Source organism: Podarcis vaucheri, assembly GCF_965113315.1.
Source record: "Podarcis vaucheri genome assembly, chromosome: 14".
Lineage (NCBI taxonomy): Eukaryota > Metazoa > Chordata > Lepidosauria > Squamata > Lacertidae > Podarcis > Podarcis vaucheri.
In genome coordinates, this window is record NC_138752.1 from 44,367,737 (window position 1) to 44,388,817 (window position 21,081).

The 21,081-nt window shown below is 40.4% G+C and overlaps 1 protein-coding gene across 2 annotated transcripts in view; it reads left to right on the forward strand.

Moving 5' to 3' along the window:
- The window catches only part of BAIAP2L1 (BAR/IMD domain containing adaptor protein 2 like 1), a 61,824-nt gene extending 40,880 nt beyond the window's left edge, over positions 1-20,944 (forward strand). For both annotated transcript variants that reach the window (XM_082199786.1, XM_082199787.1), the window contains 9 exons: positions 2,597-2,734; positions 3,394-3,546; positions 4,009-4,176; positions 4,981-5,131; positions 5,496-5,703; positions 6,514-6,591; positions 7,330-7,507; positions 14,790-14,830; positions 16,863-20,944. In XM_082199786.1, coding sequence (XP_082055912.1) covers positions 2,597-2,734; positions 3,394-3,546; positions 4,009-4,176; positions 4,981-5,131; positions 5,496-5,703; positions 6,514-6,591; positions 7,330-7,507; positions 14,790-14,830; positions 16,863-16,938 — 1,191 coding nt within the window. In that variant the 3' untranslated portion in view covers positions 16,939-20,944. The remainder of the gene's footprint in view (positions 1-2,596; positions 2,735-3,393; positions 3,547-4,008; positions 4,177-4,980; positions 5,132-5,495; positions 5,704-6,513; positions 6,592-7,329; positions 7,508-14,789; positions 14,831-16,862) is intronic.
- Positions 20,945-21,081: the final 137 nt, after the last annotated feature.

Below are 21,081 nucleotides of genomic sequence, written 5' to 3' on the forward strand. Positions count from 1 at the left end.
AAAATAAAATGAATCCCACCTTCACAGAAATAGTCTTGGATATCCTGCGGACCTATGGAAGGCATTTCAAATGTCTCCTTAGATACATTTAAGATGCAAAAATACATGAGAACCAATCCTTGATCGGCCAATTTTATTTATTTTATTAATCTGATCTGTCCTTCACTTAAAGGTCCCAGGATGGAATTACATACAGTGGTGCCTCGCAAGACGAAATTAATTCATTCTGTGAGTTTTTTTTGTCTTGCGAATTTTTCGTCTTGCGAAGCACGGTCAAGTCGCAACTGCACCTCTTCAAGCGGTTTCAAGAAAAAGGAAACAAACTTGCAAGACGTTTTCATCTTGCGAAGCAAGCCCATAGGGAAATTTGTCTTGCGAAGCAACTCAAAAAACGAAAAACTCTTTCGTCTTGCGAGTTTTTCGTCTTCCGAGGCATTCGTCTTGCGAGGTACCACTGTACACTTAAAACCAAAAGATTAAACAAAAGCATTAAAGCACATAAAACCAAATGCAAATATCCAGTTACAAGTTAAAACAGCAACAAAAATTCAATTAGCGCATATATCCCTATCCCAAATCTTGGCAAAGAGGTGCTTCTTCATCTGACAGTGAAAAGGCAGCAATGTCATAGTGAGACACACCACAAAGGGGAGGTTGTTCCAAAGGCATGGAGCCACTGCAGGGGGGAAAACCGACCCATGGGTCTCCACCCTGCAAATCTCATTAGGCATGAGGAACACAAGCAAGGTTCCCCCTGCAGATCTCAAAGTCCAGGCTTCTCAGTATGGGAATATAATCTCTCAATTATTTGAATACATACACCAGCCAGTTCCTATGTGTTTTTTTAAAATAACTAATTAAAATAGTAGCACCTGGACATCTGCTGGGATAAAAACAGTGGTGTTGGCCTATGTTAGAAAGGGTTTCATAAATCAGGAACTTCACTACATTTGTCTTGTCTGAAAGTTCAGCAGGTGTGGGCACAGATACTGGGTAGAACAAAACTAAATCACTGGCTATCAACTTAATTTGCATCTTCTTAATAGTTTTGCTTGTACTTATCAAACAAAGATAGAATTACAAGTATGAAACATTCTCATAGCTGGATTACCTTAGCATATTGCTAGAAAAATATAAATCTGCCACAAACTGAAGACTGAATGTATAAACTGTGTGATATCTTGATGAATTTTCACAAGAAACCCATACTGAGTACAGCAGATAAGGTATTTTTGTGGCAAATGGTAGCCGGTTACAGAACTCTTGTGAATTGGCTTAAGGGCTGGATATGAGTCTCTGACTTAAACAGAATATTCTAGGATAATATTCAACTTTTATGACATAGCTGAATGACACAGGAAATTAGGTAGAGAGAAGTTTCTATTAGGAAAACCTGTTGGGGAGGATTTCATGTATTTGTATTTGGAATATAAACATTTTTTAATGAACCATGTCAACAGGCATGTATCATGTGTAACATGTGAAATTATTAGATACCTGCTTTAAATGTCATTTTGGGGAAGACGTTCCATGCCAGTCAGTCAGATATTCCATTGCGTCAACCCAAGGTCACCAGGGTTCCTGAGAGCACAGGGAGATATTTGCATATATAAGCAAGAGGCATTTTTAAAAGACCCAGGATTATATACATTTTACTCCAAAGCAAGAAACATCAATCTCCCTATTTTTATTTCTAAGATCCTTGGCAGGTTTAGCAACGGTTCCATGTGTTGTCAACAAGAAGATGACAGCAATACATACGGAATCTTGAACAAATACAACTCAAATTGTTTTCATTCTCAAGTTTCTTTTGAAAAACTATTTATTTATGTTTGGCTGCTCTAATGTTTTCCACGTGAAAGTTGCTGATACTAGATTGAGGAAACAAACTGCAGCACATTCTTATTCTTATTCTTATTTATTTAATTTGCATACCACCCTTCATCCGTAGATCTCAGGGCAGTTCACAGCATAAAATACAATATAAAAACACAAAATCCATGATAAGAACAAAAAGCAAACGAACCAATAAACCTCCCTTCCCCCTCCCACAAACACACTTAAAAGGGGTATAAGATACTAAATCAGCCAAAGGTCTGGCTGAAGAGGAACGTTTTTGCCTGGTACCCAAAGGTATATAATGAAGGCACCAGCTGAACCTCCCTGGGAAGAACATTTCACAAACAGGGAGCCACTGCAGAAATGGCCCATTCTCATGTTGCCACCCGCCAGACCAGTGGCGTAGCGTGGGTTGTCAGCACCCGGGGCAAGGCAAGTAATTTGCGCCCCCTAACCCGTGGATTTGCGCCCCCTAACCCTAACCCCCAGATGTTGTGCCCGGTGCGGCCGGCCCCCCCTGCACCCCCCACGCTACGCCACTGCTCCAGACCTCTTGTGAGAGAGGCACACAGTCATTGTACTGCTAATTTTTCTTCTGCTACTATAGCAGAACGATACTTGTTTTATATTATTATGCTGGCATTGGTTGCATATGTATATCCTACAGAATTTGCTTGCTGTAACAGGAGCTGAGCTTCCAACGTCATCAGCTAATTATTATATTCTAATATAAGATTTCTGAATGCTTTGATTGCAGGCTACTTTGAAGAGATACCAGAATGAACACAGAAGCAAATTGGATTCTTTGGAAAAATCTCAGGCTGAGCTGAAGAAAATCCGAAGGAAAAGTCAAGGAGGAAGGAATGCAACAAAATATGAGCATAAAGAAACCGAGGTTAGTGCCCTCCCCTGGTGCCTTCCCATTTCAACCCCTTGTACCACATCTGACTGTGATGAGAAGGAGGAGAATGGGAAAACCCGCCGAGTGAATGGCTTCAGCTCATGAAATTCTAGATCCAAGCCGTTCCATCTCCAATTCAAAAACAGTCATACCTCAGAAGTCGAACGGAATCCATTCCAGAAGTCTGTTTCACTTCCAAAACATTCAGAAACCAAAGTGCAGCTTTGGATTGGCTGCAGGAAGCTCCTGCAGCCAATCGGAAGCTGTGGAAGCACTGCCAAATGTTAGGCTTCCAAAAATAGATCGCAAATTTGGAACACTCACTTCCGGGTTTGCGGCGTTCGGGAGCCAAAACATTCGAGAACTAAGCTGTTAGAAAACCAAGGTACAACTGTATCTTAGACTTGATTAAGTTCAAAGGGTGTGATGTTCCATGTATATCTTGGAAGTGTTGTGTTGATTTGCAGATGTAGCATTTAGATAAATGCATTTATAGGTGATAAATTTATTGCGAGATCAGAGAACGGCAACCACATTGTTTATTTCTGTTTGAGATTGGATTAAGACATTAAGGTTGCTTTTGGATCCGAGTTGTGTAAGAAGAATGTGTCAAGTTTTCTCTGTTGTGATCTATTATTTATTATTTTATGTAGTATTTGGAAACAGTGACTTCTCGACAGAGTGATATTCAAAGATTTATTGCTGAAGGTTGCAGAGAAGCTCTACTTGAAGAGAAAAAAAGATTCTGTTTTCTGGTTGACAAGCACTGCAGTTTTGCTCAACACATGCAGTATTACCATGTAGAGGTTAGTATGAGAGGAGATGCTAAGTTGTCAGAAAAACTTGGTTTTGTGGGGATGCTGAGGTTTCCAACAACACAGAGTACACTCTAAAGGCATTTGTTTCTTTGATTGTGACACAAGACATTTAAATTATTGGAAAAACTAGACCCGTAAATGAAAATTCAAGCCACAACACAGAGCCCGTGGTGGTTTATTGTTTGTGACTGCATCCCTATGAAGTAAGCATGTTTCCTACAGAATTTTATTTTTATTTTCTATAGGAGATCATACATAAAGCGCTGCATTTCTGTGATGGGGAAGTATATTTTTCCAAACAAGCTATATGCAGGTGCTACAGTATGTTACAGTTCACATTGCCAATAGAATTTGGCAAGAACCTTGAACTAAAGATATCTGTACACACAGATAAGATTTTAATCTGAAAAGCATATAATCTTATTTTTAACTCACTCATATTTTTTGTAGTGCTCAGAGTTACTTAACGCCAAGTTGCCTAATTGGTTAGAAACTTGCAGTGATGCTACCAAAGTGCCGGAGAAAATCATGACCATGATAGAAGAGATAAAGACCCCTGGCTCCACTCCAATATCAGGAACTCCTTTGCCTTCGCCAATGATAGAAAGAAGCAGTATGGTGAGGAATTCTCTGTTGATTACAAGCTCCTTCCTGAAAGCAACAGCTGGGTAGGGAAAAGGAGAAATGTGCTTAAATGATTTCAGGTTCCAGACATGGGGCAGTATTCAACTAAATAGTTGCGAGAACCACAGAACAGACTTAGGACTCAGCTATACAGCAAACGTTTTAAGTGTGTTTTAAGTGCAATATACAGTGTGACACTAGATGGTGTTGGTGAGCCTTATGGAAAAATCAGTGTATTTTTTAAAACGCTTAAAAACAAAGCATTTTCAGAACGGTTTTTATATGTGTGTAGATTCCACCCTACTGGATGCAAAGGGAGAACCAAGAGAGATTTCTCCTTGCACAACAAAACAATCAGTTAGTTGAATGCTGTGTTGAATACAACCTATGACTTATAAAACAGCAACTAAGTCACATTCTCAGAGCTTTATGTTCATGCTGATGGGGGCAAATGGCATTAGAGCTCTGGTCTTCAACTGATGGGCCATATGGAAGGGTAGAGATCTAGATCTCCCCCTCCACAGGCTTTTTATCATGCCTTATACTGGATGCTATAAAGTTTTTAAACCCAGCTGCTGAAATATTCAAAGAAAAATGACAGGTTGTCTCCAACAGAGTTCTGTTCAGAATAGACCCATAGATCTATATTAGTTGTGCCAATTAATTTCAGTGGATCTGCACTGAGTTGATACCCAGTGTTTTTCAACCTTCTACTCCTGTTTGCATGTGTGGACAAAATTGTTGATATATGACATTATATCATTGTACTGATGCTTAGTGTTAATTTTGTGTCACTAGCTTGGAAACAATTATGATTCGCTTCATAGAAGTTCCCCCAGAGTACCCCCTGCACCCACAGGGAGAGCCTATACTAGTCCTTTAGTTGACATGTTTAACAACCCGTCAATGGCCCCAAAGGCACCTTCAGAGAGATTAAATAATTCAACAGGTAAGCATTGTGTGTGTGTGTGTGTGTGTGTGTGTGTGTGTGTAGGTGTGTTGAAAAGGCATATTCTTGTGAAAATGACTATTTTAGTTAATGTATTTGTTTCATAAAATGTATACACCACTTGATTGCAAAAACCCCCCGCAAAGCAGTTTATGAAAGGTAAAACAATAAAATAATTAAAATAAATACAACCATACTTAAAAACATACAAAAGTTAAAATACAAAAACTTAACTTAATTATTACACTTAACCCCATAGTTAATTGGAAGTGAGGATAGGAAAAGTGTTCATTGTTGTTATTCAATTCCATTTTAACTTGTTTTTGTTTGATCCAGTTCTATGTTGCTGTTTTTTGTTAATCAGATCACGCAGATGATTCCAGTTTATCACGATCAACCTCTGTTGCCACAGGACTAAATATAATGAAACGGCCAAAAGTTAAAACAATATTTCCTCACACCGCTGAGAGTAACAAGACTCTACTTAGTTTTGCACAGGGAGATATCATCACACTACTTATATCTGAAGAAAGGGATGGCTGGCTGTACGGAGAACATGATGTGACTAAAGCGTAAGTTAATCCACATGTCTCCTGATTCCAAGATGAGAAGAGAGTTTTAAAGCAGTGGAGCTCCCCATCCCCCACCCTCGTTATATTGTTAATGATGCTTAAATGTTCTGGATGCTGTCAGCTGTAGGAATGCCAGATGGACCTACAGAGAAATTTTGATGCAGGAGCAGTTTTATAATTTTTAAATCAGAATTAAGAACCCCAAGCATATTTGAAGGATCACCTGTCTCTATACATACCTGCCCTGATTTTAATATCTTCAATAGAAGGTGTACTGTAGGTCTTCAGAGTATCTGAGATGAAGACAGTAAGAGATACCAGAGAGAGGCCTAATTGGTGGTGGGAGCCCAGTTACGTATTTCTGTCCCCATGCAGGTTTGCCTGCCACTTACAGTATTGCCCTTTTGGCACCAGGCAAGGTGCATTTTTATTTTCCAGAGCTTTTTAGCTACAGCTTCAATCCCATTGACTGCATTATGCTGCTTTTTATGCCCTTTTCATTTAAGTTTTTGCATTTACGTTTTAATGTCATTGCCTTTTTGAAATAAACCATCCTGGGAATATGATGGAAGCATCCTGCGTCTCACAGTGGCACAGTAGATGCTTCCAGAAAGCCCACAATCAGGACATGAGCTCCCTTCCCCTGCTGTTCTCCAGCAACTGGAACTCAACTGTATCCTGCCTCTGATCCTAGAGGGAGCATGGAGCAATCCTGGCGCATCTACTGCTATTGCATACAGTGCAGTTGCTTTAAAGGATACAAATTGGAGCTTCCATAAGGTGGTAATTTATTATTATGTTCCATTCTAGAAAAGGATGGTTCCCATCATCATACACAAAGCCTCTGGAAGAACCAGTGGAGGAGGCGATTCGTGTGCCAGTGCCAAGGTAATACTATTTCCCCTAGGATTTATATAACACATTTTAACACTTTCAAGGGATGTGCTTTTAAAACAAAAGATAAGAGCAGTCTCCCTAAATATAACTATAGACTCAGCTGTACAGCTGCAAATAAAACGTTTTAAATGTATTGTAAGGTACAATATACAAATGTGACACTAGGTGGTGACAGTGAGCTATGCCAAATGCAATGTATTTTTCAAAACGTTTTTTAAAAAAAGCATTTTCACAGTGTTTTTTATATGTGAGTAGATTCAATCTATGATCTTGCTTAAACGTTATTGCTTACTTTTATACCTTTATTTATGTCCCATCTTGTCATATTTAGACCACTCTAACCAACCCTAAATAAGTAGCCCCATTGAAATTAATGGAACTACCCCATGCTACATTAGTTATTATATCTTTATCCATTGCAATTTTCTGAGCATAAACAAAGTTTTAAGGAGCACAGATGCGCAGTAGTTTTAACCCTTCAACACATTCTTCTGCCTATCATTCTTCTTGAGTTGGCTATATGTGTTGCTAGATTAGCTATACTTCACATTCCTAATTCCAAACAGAAAGACAGGGTTTCTGCCCCTCAGAAAAATATAATATCCGAAGGCTCTATCTATAAAAATCAACTGCTCTAACCACAAGGAGCAAAAAGGAAATTCACAGTGAGCTGGAACTGCCCTGCTCATTGTTTCTATTAATTTTAATGGTTGGTTTTCTTCCCTTTAGCCCTGCACATATCCGAAGCATCAGCTCAGTAAACTTAGCAGAGAGAGGTACGGTTATCCTTCCCCCACCAGATTACTTGGTACCTGGACAAACAAGAGCAACTTCAGAAGCAAGGCTGGAATCGTCTAAAAGTTCTACTCTGAAAGCGCCAGTAGCCAAACCAGAAAGTACCTCTCTTGTGAGTATACCTGTGAATTTGCATGCTGCCTTCTGAAGCATTGTTTAGTTTTGTGCAAATCTCAATGAACATGGAAATATCCTCATGAAATATGAGATTATATCCACCTCTCTTTCATATATTTGACTTCATAATAGCAACCAGTTAGTAGCATTTCTCTGGAACATAGTCTTCAAAAATATTTGGGGGAAATGCATATTGCATATTTATTTTTAATCTTCCTTGAAAGGTTTCATGTGCTTTCCTATAACAGGTTTGTTTAGAGCTAAAGCACACACAATGGGACAGATTACTTACAAGCCCTAAATGTATGTAATTCCATAGCAAATTTTCTCTTGATTCCAGATGTACATCTTTCCATCAAATTAATTGCTAGACAGGTTTCTCAGCTAGTTACTGTACCTGAATTAAATGGAGAACCAGTAGGACAGAATTAAATATTTAATAGCTACAGTAACTTTAATTAGCATTTCAGGTGTCAGGTGTTTGAACTGGATAAGAGATCAAGTGGAATGCATCCTACCTTCTTGTTGATCAAATCGCATGCCACTAAAATCCTGGTATAAAATTGGAATCTGCAACATAGTCTGAGTACTCTTGTCAATATGTAGCTTTTTAAAATTAGTGACAAAAGTGTGCAATCAAAAATGTGGAAGGTATTTAAAGGCAAATGCATAGATAGGCATTTTCAAGTCACTTTTCAAAATAGATTAATCATCTATAAAACATTATTAGATTATATTCCATATTAGTCCTACGCTGAGAAGACCCACTAAAATTAATTTAAATTGCTGACTTAGATCTGTTAATTTAAATGGGTTTACTCTGAGTAAAGCTTTGTTAGATGCAACCTATTATTACAGTGGTGCCCCGCAAGACGAAATTAATTCGTTCCGCGAGTTTTTTCGTCTAGCGAATTTTTCATCTTGCGAAGCACGAAATCCCATAGGAATGCACTGAAATTCAATTAATGCATTCCTATGGTCAAAAAAAGTCCAAACAAAGCCAAATTTGGTACAACAAGAGTTTATTAAGTGCTCTTTAAAGTCACACATACTGTAATGAGCATTTCAAAAATTGAAGGAACAATAAATTAAGTTTCTAAACATGACAGAAAAACATTTAAAAATCAGCAAAGTGTACAGTACATTTTCTAAGACTCTGGGGAACAACTCGAAGAAGGTTCCTCTTCCACTCTTTGCTTCTTGCTGAAGAACCCCCTCCTCAACTGTTCCCCCAGCCACCCACCACACAGAAATTCAAATCCAGGATTTTTTTAAAAAAACAGCAGAGTTGCCCAATGGTCACAGAAAATCATAAAAATGCAGAAAAAAACCACACAAGCTTCCAGATTCTTGCAAACCCCACCCCAACACCAAGTCCTTGAATTCCAAACACCCCAACCCAAAATCCAACCCCCCCCAAAAAAAAAGTTTTAAACGTTTAACTTACCAAATGGCTGCAAAAGAAGTTTTGGAAAAGCTTCAAAAATCACCAAAGTCTTCAAAAACCTCAAAAAAGGCTACCACACCGCGTTCTATGAGTTGCTCCTCGAAGTCAAGTCGCAACTGTATTAACGGTGTTAAGAAAAAGGAAACAAACTTGCAAGACGTTTTCATTTTTCATCTTGCGAAGCAAGCCCATAGGGAAATTCGTCTTGCGAAGCAGCTCAAAAAACGCAAAACCCTTTTGTCTAGCGAGTTTTTTGTCTTGCGAGGCATTCGTCTTGCGGGGCACCACTGTAATTTCATTTTTGTATCCCTCCTTTTCTCCTGAAGGAGCCCAAGAAAGCTAAGAATAACCATACAGAGTAAATCAATACAAACAATGATTAAAACCAAAATCAGCAACTAAAGCAAAATGTAGCAGGCAGCATTTTTTTTAAACTGCGCTCCAGCTATGCACCAAAGGCATGAGGGAACCAATATGTTTTCAGTTGTCATCTGAAAGATGGCAATGTGAGGGAGTACTGAATCTCCGCCAAGAAGAGTTCCACAAATGGGGTACTGCCACTGAGCAGGTCCTTCTTCACCATTCCTTCTGGCTTACAGCATCCAAAAACCTGATAATTATATAATGCTTTTATCTCCGTCTTATATGCTGCTTTCCCTGCACACACCCCCACCCCAAAGTGCTAGGTTGCTACCAAATCATAAATACACAGAAAATGCAGAAGACATCAAATGTACCGGTATCTGCATTCCAGTTACAAGCATAATGACTTGTGACTAGAAACAGTTCAAATAAGTACCCCAAAAACATCAGCAAATCTCTAAAGGCTTTCTTAAAAGAGGGAGACCTTGCAGGCTGAAGAAAGTTATTCTGGACCATCAAATTCCAGACTTTCGTAGTTCTCAAAACTGGGTGATCACTTTTTGTATACAGAGAGTCACACTTGCGGGGAGAAATACAAACAGCTTGAGTTGTTTCATTCCAGTTGTTGGGCATTATGTGAAAGCACATTCTCCAGAGCACATCCCATTGGGAGCAATGAGAGCCATGCAGATCCGGAGCAGTGCTCTTACTGATACCCCATTTACTCCAGAAAGCTTGTTCAAGAGAACATCCTTGTGGATTGTGCCTACTGTTTTGTTTAACCCAGGAGGAAAAAGAGGCTGACTTTTTTCATCCTAATCAGTGCGGCTAAAGTACTTAACATTGGCTTAGTCTCTGATACAGTATAAAATAGTGGTCGTTCACCTTTTTTTGGATCACATTCTCCCGTGGCCAACCCTCCAGGGGGCAAACTGTAAATGTGGGTGTTACTAATTAAAAAAAAAGATTGTTTTATTTTATTTGGGGGGTTCTTGGAAGGGTCATATTAACCCTTTCACATTACAGAATCACAGCAGGGAACCCACAGGAATGGTCAGTAATAAGAATATATTTTTTAATGACATATGGGTGAGTGAGGGGCTTGGGTGGCCACAAAAAGACCTTTTGGCAACACAGTATCTAACTGGGGTGCCTATAGGAGTATCAATAAACTTTTTTTAAAATTTTAAAAAGATAAATTTGAATTATAAGGTGTTTGAAGGGTCACAAAAAAACCTTTGGCAGCAGTGAGACAATGACGTGATTCCTACTCTTACCCAGTCAGCAAGAGTTTTCACATGGCAGAAGAACAGTTAAATGTCCACTTATACTATGCTTTAGTATTACAAGAATAAGCCTCACAGTGTCTAAGGCATGTATGTTCCATACACAGTCTTTCCTCTCTGGTGCAGCAGCAAAATCAAAGCTTCTGTCTTAGTTAAACCGCAGTTTGGCATGAACCCTAAACCATCACCATTCTTAATTCTGCCTAGTTGAAACAATACATTTTTGAACCAAAGTTCATGAAGCTTGTTTATTTTAATTAGCCACCATTAAGATTAATCACACTTTTTTCCAGACTTGGATGATACAGCAAGCTTCAGTTAATGTAAAACAGAAGCAAACACTTCCAAACTCCTCCTTGTGGCCATGTTGGAAGGGGTGGGGACTGTCTGAGGCTCACTGCAGCTCATTCTCCTAACACTAAACTATGGGATACTGTTAAATCTAAGCTGGCCCATATTTTGTCATGCTTTCCAGTCTTAGCTTCTTTTGGATAAAAGAAAAAGTCTTAACCATCGTGCAGTGTCAGAATTCTATATTGACTCACTTAGGTCTGCGGTCAGCTAGTGAGACTAATTTGATCAACAAATAATCCTTTAACAGCAATTATGAGAGCAAGAGTTTTACAGATTTATTAGACTGGAGAAAGTTGCTAAGCAAGCAGTACAGGGAGTTCTTTGTGATTTGTTTGACAAGCAAAGAGGTGACTAGAGCCCAGCTAAATTACTGTATGAATTGAGCATCACTGGACTGTATTTCTTGCCATTAATTTACCCCAGTATATTCTGGAGGGACTCATCTTTGGAAAGGCATTTTATGAGGACATAGAAAAATTAACAGGCCATTCTAAGCTGTGTAACTTGAATATGGAACCAAATGCTATTGTGCAAATTAGAATACTGGTGGCAGGAGAGGTGGTCAGGCAGTCCCCTTCATTTTTAAAATTATATCCGCTGATTAATAATACAACATCCATTAAATTAAAGGAACACTGAAGTAAAACAATAGAACAGCATTCATTAAAACTACAGTCAAGCAACACAAGAGTTCAATTAAAATGAGCCTGTAGGAGCTGGCCCTACTACTGTCATGTGACATCAGTGGGCCTAGTTTGGGCCTGATCCGCTTGCCACACCTTCAGTTTGTAAGCTGCCTTTTATGAAAGGGCTGCAAGTGGGATCATGCCTTGCCACTCTGTTCAGCTGCTTCCCTGCCTTTCCCCCCTCTGGGGACTCAAGGTGAGTTACAGATAAGCTATGTCGATGTATATCAACATAGTCGAGTGAGTGCTGGCAGTAATTCATGTTTCATTAAATATGTCGCTTTTAGACTGCTCATTTCTCTCAGGTATTTTAACACTCAGAAATAATGGGATTGCTTGCAGGGAAACATATTGACATCTTCTCTTTTTTTGCATTGATTTATAGAGTTAATTTATTCTCTCTCTTTGTGTACCATAGGTTATAATAAAATGAAACCTATATTAGCATATGTTTGTGTGAGAGGATGATACATTCTGTTGAAATGGCAGGATTACTCTTCCATTGTCCTTTTTGTGACTACATTTGTAGCCTTGTGAGAGAACTGCAGTGCCACCTTCTGGGTACAGAGGGTTGTTGCACCTTAAAAGGTAAAGGAACCCCTGACCATTAAGTCCAGTTGTGGATGACTCTGGGGTTGCAGCGCTCATCTCGCTTTACTGGCCGAGGGAGCCGGCGTTTGTCCGCAGACAGCATGACTAAGCCACTTCTGGCAAACCAGAGCAGCGCACGGAAACGCCATTTACCTTCCTGCCGGAGCGGAACCTATTTATTTACTTCCACTTTGACGTGCTTTCGAACTACTCGGTTGGCAGGAGCAGGGACCGGGTATCAACGGGAGCTCACTCCGTCGCAGGGATTCGAACCGCCAGCCTTCCGATCAGCAAGCCCTAGGCTCAGTGTTTAGACCACAGTGCCTCCCGCATCCCTTATGCACATACAAAAATGGAAGTATGAAATTGGCAAGTTGAAGTCAAAAAATGTTCATGTTTTCTTAATATAGGGAGTTCATAATTGGGTAGAATGGTATGGTAGCTGATTCATATTCAACTATTTATTGGTCTTTATGTAAATTATAACTAGCCTGTTTATAAATAAAGGCCTTTAAACTCCCCTCTCCAATTTAAACAATTTATTTAATGGATTTCTTCTAACCCACCCTTTTAAGGTGTGTGCCCTAAGTTTGGGAGCCTCTCCAGAGCAGCACTCCATACATAGAAGGGGCTACTTTTGGAAGGAATCTTCTTCCCAGGGGCAAAAAGGAACACACTTTCTGCTTGTACAAGGGAATGGTTGTCACTTGTGATTACTCAATAAGCTCACAATGATCCCTTCCCTCTCTGTGTCCAGTACTGTTATGCTGCATCTTTTGTCCTTGAGAAAAAGTGGCAAAAGGCATCCAGCCTAAACTCTGAAGAGAAGTAAAGCATAAAAAGATCTTAACAAATACACGAGTCTGAAATCTTGCTTGCTTAAGTGGTTGCTTATGCAATGCCCTGGGCAGATCAAAGCACCATAGGTCTTACACATGCCTTCATGGGAAAAGAAGGGCTGATGCAATTTGGCACCTAAAACAATGTCAAAAATATTGACACACAAGCTCCCCCTCAACACATTTCATGTATAGTCATACCTCCGTGAACGTCCACCCCCTCGATCGTCCACTTTGGCAGACATCTGCAACAAACCCAGAAGTACCAGAACGGGTTACTTCTGGGTTTGCCGCTATGCGCAGAAGCACAAAACCGCTCCACATGCACGCATAGAGCGACACTCTGTTCAGCATCTCTTTCGTCGAGCATCTGAGGCTCCGGAACGGATCCTGGACGCTCGACAAGGTACCACTGTATTTCATGGAATCGTAGAGTTGGAAGGGACCACGTGGGTCATCTAGTCCAACCCCCTGCAATGCAGGAATCTTTCGCCCAACGTGGGGCTCAAACCCACGATCCTAAGATTAAGAGGCTCATGCTCCACCAACTGTTAAGAAGCTTTTGTGCAAATATTTATTTATTAAATTTATACCCTGCCCTTCCTCCCAAGGGAGCCTGGGGCCGCAAACATATCAGTGTTAAAAACAATACCATTAAAAATAAAGTATCAACGTATTTAAAACACCTGAAAACTATCACCTGCTTTCACAGCAATAATTCCAAGGTTGCCAGGAACAACAGCTGTCAGCCGCCTAACGCCTTGGTAAACAGGAGTGTTTTAAAACTCTTCCTGAAAGGTAACAAAGAGGAAAACAAGCACACCTCACCCAATATGTCATTCCAGGCACCCTAAGGCAGGCCTGCACAACAGTGTGTGGCCACACATCCTCCCAGAGGACTTGGTAAACTTGATAAATTCTTTTGCAAAGATCCGCCCAGCACCCCCAAATTAAGTTTAGTCACCCCCAAATTAACTTTTATTTGGGAGGGGGGAGGCCAAAGTTGTTGACCTTTTTTAAGGGGGGGGACGAACTCAAAGTTGGGGAATCACTCACCTATAACAACGACACAGCGGGAAAAAATTCTTTTGTTTCCTGACTTGTCGGGAATATTTGATGCTAGGGAGTAACAGAGCAACAAGGGTGGGGACGGGGACTTTCGCTCCATTGCTTTTCACTGCCGCCGATCGAGAGGGACCGGTATACCGTAGGTATACATTTGGCACGCCCCCAGAATTTGGCGTCTGGGTGCCCTGCACCCCCGGGGAAAGATGGCCCCTGCTTGTGGGCTGCTTCCAACTGGGGAAGTTGCAGGTCATACAGCTCTGCCCCAGGGAATCCACAGAACACTTGGCTTCTGACAACTGTGTTGCTTGTTAAGGTGCTGGTCCTATTTTATGTTGTTTGGCTTCAGCAGCTAATAAGCAAATCTTCCCCAGTGAAACTGTGGTTTTAACCACAATGGCTATGGTTGAAAGATCCAGATGAAAGCCTGGTGAAATTTTTACTGTGAATGTGTTTCTGCCATCCGCTTTGGCACCAATGTCAATGCAGCTTTCTTGAAAGCCTTGATCTACCGCTAACAGTCACATTGAAATGGCAGCAACAGGAGGAAGTGGTAAATAATACCCACAAACCTATCTTCTTACCTGAATAGCATATAATTCCTGGTATTAAGTGCTTCATATTATGACTTTCTTTCCATTTTCAGAAACCTGACATGAATGGCATTATAAAACCACCTTTCCTAAGGTAGGAGTTTTATTTATTTTTTTAACATAATTAAGAGCATGAACCAATGTATAAGTCTTGAAAGGGGGGAATTGGATGGCTTGGGGATGGCTCTCCCCCCCCCCCCCCGCCATAGACTCTTGCGAATGATTCAGATTACCCTATTGGCTTTTCAGGAAATGAGTTGAAATTATCTAAGTTGCCGTATTGCTTCTGGAAAAGCAAAAAATGACAGGTGAATTGATTCAGCAGCAAACCTCAGTCCTATAGTGCAGGCAAATGCAGTGCTAGATCTGACTCTCATCCTGGGTAGTATTTTATGCTGAAAGTAGAGTGGGGGCTGAAAACAAGGTAAGATTAAATAAGCAGCAGTGAGAGCTGTTATGCAGAACAATATGGGGAACTTGCTTTCTTGTTCTATGTAAATGAGCCCTCCCTGTTGACCTGTTATCAGTTCCATTTTAAGCTAAAACAAATTATAATTGAGATTCTACGATCTCAATTTATACTTCAGACAAGCAGTTACGAAAGAGAAGTGTGTGGCCAGTAATGATTTTTAAAAGTTTAACTGGGTCATCCTATTTTATTTTTACTTTATGTATTTAAGAAACTCTGTAAAGCCAGCTAGAAAGTTGCTTTGAGAACAAAGCACCAGGCTGTGGCTCAAGGTCAGCAGTGCCAGTGTGGCCAACCAGATTCCTGAACCATACATGCAATGATGCTGGTACCATGGAGCCAGTGTGGTAGTGTAGTTAGCATGTTAAACTGTGGTCAAGGGGCCCCATGTTCTAATCCCTGTTGTCTCATGAAGCTTCCTGCATTATCTTGGGAGTCATTCCCTCTCAACACACTGGAGAGCCAGTGTGGTGTAGTGGTTAAGAGCGGTAGACTCATAATCTGGTGAACCGGGTTCGCGTCTCCGCTCCTCCACATGCAGCTGCTGGGTGACCTTGGGCCAGTCACACTTCTTTGAAGTCTCTCAGCCCCACTCACCTCACAGAGTGTTTTGTTGTGGGGGAGGAAGGGAAAGGAGATTGTTAGCCGCTTTGAGACTCCTTGGGGTAGTGATAAAGCGAGATATCAAATCCAAACTCCTCCTCCTCCTCCTCCTCCTCCTCCTCCTCCTCCTCAACCTAACCTACCCCTCAGAGCTTACTTGTTGTAAGCGGGAGAGAAGGAAAGAACCAAGCCCATTGCCTTATGCTCCCCTAGCTCCTTGGAGGAGGAGGCATTTGGTATAATAAACACAAATACTCAAGTGGTTTTATCACCTCCTGTGAGGCTAGACTGGAGTATACATTTATGGGAGGAGAATGAAAGTTGGCCCTTAGATCATTCCTCCTCGATAAGTACCTTGTTGAGTTCCACAATAAAGTGTTACAATATACTTTCAGCATGTTTATACTGCCTTTCAGGCAAGCCTCATAAAGTGGTTTACATAAAATTATTAAGGCATCAGTGAACTGTGTTGTTCGCTTCCTTCCCAGGCTTCTCTAAATAAAAAGATCACGTCGCCTCTGGCATTCTACTCCACTACCCTCAATAACTACCACCACCTTGCAATGGTCACCTGGAGAACCTTAGAATCATATCATTGCAGAGCTGGAAGGGGCCACAAGGGTCATTTAGTCCAAACGCCTGCAAAGCAGGAACCTTTTGTCCAGCGTGGGGCTGGAACCCACAATCCTGAGATTAAGTGTCTCATGCTACACTGGCTGAGCTATCCTTTCTCCCTGATGAAAAGTGGAGAGAGACAGGGCTTCTCCTTTTCTGGGTCGCAAATGAATGTGTGGTCCCCAGCTGCAATCTCTTCTTCCCAGCAGCAGGTCCAAGTGGAAAGGGCAGGGGGATTGGGCATTAGTCGGCTATAATCCTCAGTCAAACCCAGGAGTTTTGACTTCTGCTGTTAAGTTTTTTAAAGCTGTAACAGGTCTTTTCTAAATGCCTGCCCCCTCACCCCCCAATTTTGTCAAAATTATAAGCTTCCTAACTACATATTTTGTATGGTTCCAAATACTGTAGTTAAAATTCTTGTGGGGTTTTTTTATTACAGTGGAGAAAATCCGTTTGCTACCGTGAAACTCCGACCAACAGTAACAAATGACCGATCCGCGCCAATACTTCGATGAACAACAGTAACCCTTTTTTACCCTTCCTTGTTAAACACTGTCTTCAGCAATATGATTTTCAAATGCTATCTGAAGTTGTTGTTTTTAAACATTATTTAAATGTAATTAATGTGTACAGTAGCACTGGAATGCTGACTTTTAAAAAATATTTTTGCTTCCTGTATCAGCTAATTATTGATGGGTTAAGATGCTTGAAAAATCTCTCCATATTACAGTGTGCCTTGTTTAGGAAGACAAAATAGGGAAGAGGTTTGAGTAAAATGTAATTACCAGCATAATTGATCATTTATTGCTCTGTGCAAGTTGTAGTGATAGTCCTATGGGTAAGTTCCAATTATTATTTAAGTTTGCTTGTACTGTTTACTTAGATACATGAATACACTTAGCCGATTTTTAAATAGACAAGCCATTTTAAGGATTGCCTTAACATACGATAGAATACTATGTAAAGCAATAGTCTTTGTTTCTGCTGGGTAAGATAAATGTCTTAGATTAAAGTAAGAATAAATATTGATCTTCTGAATGTTCAGAGAAGTGTAATATCCTTAACATGGTTTGCAATATGCCAAAGCACAATATTATACTGTCTTCTTTTAGCAAGATTCTATTGAATAGGACTGATTGATACAAATTCTTTCAGTGATAAATAACTACAATTAGAAATCCTGGCTATTCCTTTGCTGTCTTGTCCCTTTTTCAGGAGCTGTATAAAGAATAATACTTCCAACACTACATACAAAAAGCACATGGATATATTTACATTTTACCTTTTTGATTATTACAGACTAACCAGGTAGCTTCAAGCCAATGTCTTAAAAAGTGGCTAAGGGAATTTTACAGAAAACGACATTCCTCCACCATTTTCAGATGAACATAGAGACATTCTTGTGTGTACATACAAGTATTTAAGTGAGGTTGGGAGCATGGCCTGAGAGGCTGTTGTGGGTCAGGGAGTTGAACACACAGGGCCCAAGAGATTCAGTCAACAATTTTGGCAAGTGTTTGGCATGGTAAAAAAATGAGGGTTATCAAGCCACAAGGTGATCTTAAGTACTTAGCAGATACGTCTACCCTCTCTCTGCTTCTAGGTCATCTTGTATTTACATTTCATCCCAGATTGTTGATAATGCAGGGCAAACCACTATTTTCAAAAGTGCAAGGTAGAAAATGCATTTGTATATAATTGGATCCGTTCTTGCACATTCAGCATTATAGGTGCTTCTGAGCTTTACACAGAACTCTTCATGCCATGATTCTGATGAACAGTTCTGAAGACTGCATGTTGTTTTGCCTATAAAAGTTGCTCAGTTAAATACCTTGCCTGTTACATATACAAACTATGGAACAAATGCAGTTTTTAAGAAGGGGGCTCTTTTTTTTTAGCTCAAACTTATGTTTAATTTTTAATCAAAACTTAAATCAAAATCTTTGACCATTTGTTTACAAGCTGGGAGGGGGGACACACTAGAAGTCATTGTTTTTTATTAAGTTTCATCTTTGAAATTAGCACACCTATAAGAAGTGGAATGCGGTGCTGAACACCTCTAAGTGTATGCACATAATGTGTGGGACTTTAGATGCAACATGCTTAACTTTCCATCAATCTGCAAAGTCTGCTACTCTAAGATACCATTTCTTTGCTTCTCTATTTGTGGAGGTATTTGGTTACTTACTGGCCTCTTCTACAAGCTTTTAGCAACCACAACAGACAGGGAATGTGCCAAAACAACTGACCTGAACAATAAAGGGAAAGAGAGTTAATGGCTATAACAAAACATGACTTGAGATTTCAAACTGGTCTATTCCACTCTTCAGCTCTGCAAGATTCAGTTTATGCCTGTTTTGGGGTGACTGGTAAAAGGAGGGTGGAAAACAATCTCTCTTATCTCAACATAAATGTTACATGCCAGCTATTTTGCTTCCTAAAGTCAGAAGTTATGTGATAAATTAATTTTTGGCGTTGCCATTTGTATCACATACACAGAGTTTTATAGGCAACTTTGGTTGTCAGCTGTTCTCAGGGTTTCAGCTTTAACTATTTTGGACAGGGCAGGGCTCTAAAAGTGTGGCTGACAATTTAAATCAGACCAGCTGGAGGCTAAGTGGGGATGGGTGAGTGATGTAAAACATCTGAGCGGCACTAGGGTTGGGAAAACAGTTAAAATAGGACCCTGATGTAGAATCAACTCTCCCTATAGCCATAAAGCTCACCGTGTGACTCTGAAACAGTAACTATCTCTTGGTGTAACCTACCTCACAGAACTGTTGTAAAGAGAAATGGGAGTGGGGTAGAATCATATGCTGCTGTGAACTTTGGAAGACAGGATGTAAATGTAAATACCAATGACAACTACGTAGAAAAAGTACTATGAAAATATACTCTGTCACATCAAAGATTGGGGAACTTGTGGCCTCCAGATTTTTATCCACAAAATATAGTGAGTTTGGTTTTTGGGTACCCGAAGGGGGGGTTAATAACTATTTCTTAAAACAGCAGCAACACACAAATAGCTTTTGTATCTTTCAGAAGGAATTTTAGATGGGGCAGGTGAACTCTGATTTCAGTGTTCAATAAGACTAGGTATGTTCAGCCCCTTTGTGTATAAGCAAGTAGTTGTCTGGACTCGTGTCTTGTGAAAACATTTAAAAATTACTTTGGTGCACAAGTAGTTACCTAAGCGAATGGTCTTTTTTGCTAAACCAAATGCAGATGATTAAGGTTGCTTGGGAGCAATCATGTATTTGATCTTAAATACTAGCAGAAGCATCCCATCAGGTACTGGAAGCCTTCTGTTCATAGTTGTGGCATAACTTCCAGCTGTAGTTCATGTCCAGTTTTGCTCCTGGTACGGGGGTAGCCATTCAGAGCAGGGCTAGCCAACAAGGTGCTTTCCAGAAGTTGTTAGCCAACCATCAGGGTTTGTAAGAGTTGTAGTTTATGCTGGCTGAGGCCAATAGGCTCTGGAAAGCATCACATTGGCTGCTTGATTGAGGGCAAGCAGCTTTTATATCTGCAAGGACTAACTAGATCTCTCAGTTTTAGATCAGAACCAGCAGTCCACAAGCATTAATGTGCGTGCATGTATTTTTCACTGCCCTGAGCTTCCATGCTTAAGTCTACAACCTTCATTGGCACAGACATTAGGGTTTTCATTAAATATTAAGAGTGCAAAGCACACACTCCCGGTCCCCTTTCCAGAAGCCAAGCTCTGAGCTGGCAGATCTTAACCTAGATTTAGAAAGGGGATGTGTGTCCTCTGGAATATGTTTAGCACTGATAACATCACAAGCAATGGGGTACATATAAGGCTGGACATCTAAGAAGCAGTGTTTGGAGCAATGCAGTTGCTTAAGATAATGTGCTGGTCAAATAAATGTAACTAGTGGTACCTTGTGACATGTTCTGTCAAGTATATCCAAAGATGTGGCACATGTCAAGCATTGTGTTAGAACTTGTAATACAGTGGTACCTCGGGATGCGAACGGAACGCGTTTCGCCACTTCCGAGCGTGCGCGTGACGTCATTTTGAGCGTCTGCGCATGTGCGAGCAGCAAAACCTGGAAGTAACGCGCTCTGTTACTCTAACGCATTCAACCCGAAGCACATTCAACTCAAGGTATGACTGTACTATCCATGAGATGCGTGCATTTCACATGTGAATTAAGGGCAAACCAGCTGACTCCTAGTTCACAGCATTCCTGACACACTTCACGTTAAACCAGTTTGCGGGATTTGGAGGCTGTTGGTTCAAAGAGGGGCAGAGCCTAATCAATAAGCAGGCAGAGTACTTGCACCCCTGTATTCCCAGAAGTAGCTTTTTAGGTATGATGATGCTGAGACACAAATGTATGTGTGTAATGCATAAACTGTGTGCTGTATTCATGCTATATTTTTCATAAAAAAAACAAGTTGCAGGAAACAAATTTGTGTTTTAATTGTAACCTGCTTTGGGAACAACTGAAGAGCCAACTATAAATTTCAAATTAAATAAAGGTGGAGATGAAATTGGTGGCTTGGTGGTGAGTTCAGACTGCGTTTATTAGGCAAAGATGCCTAATAGAACAAGCCTACCTTAGCTTGTGGTGGTTTGCACTGGCGTTACTAAATTTTAATTCTCTTTAGAAGAAAGAGCTGGGCCCCAG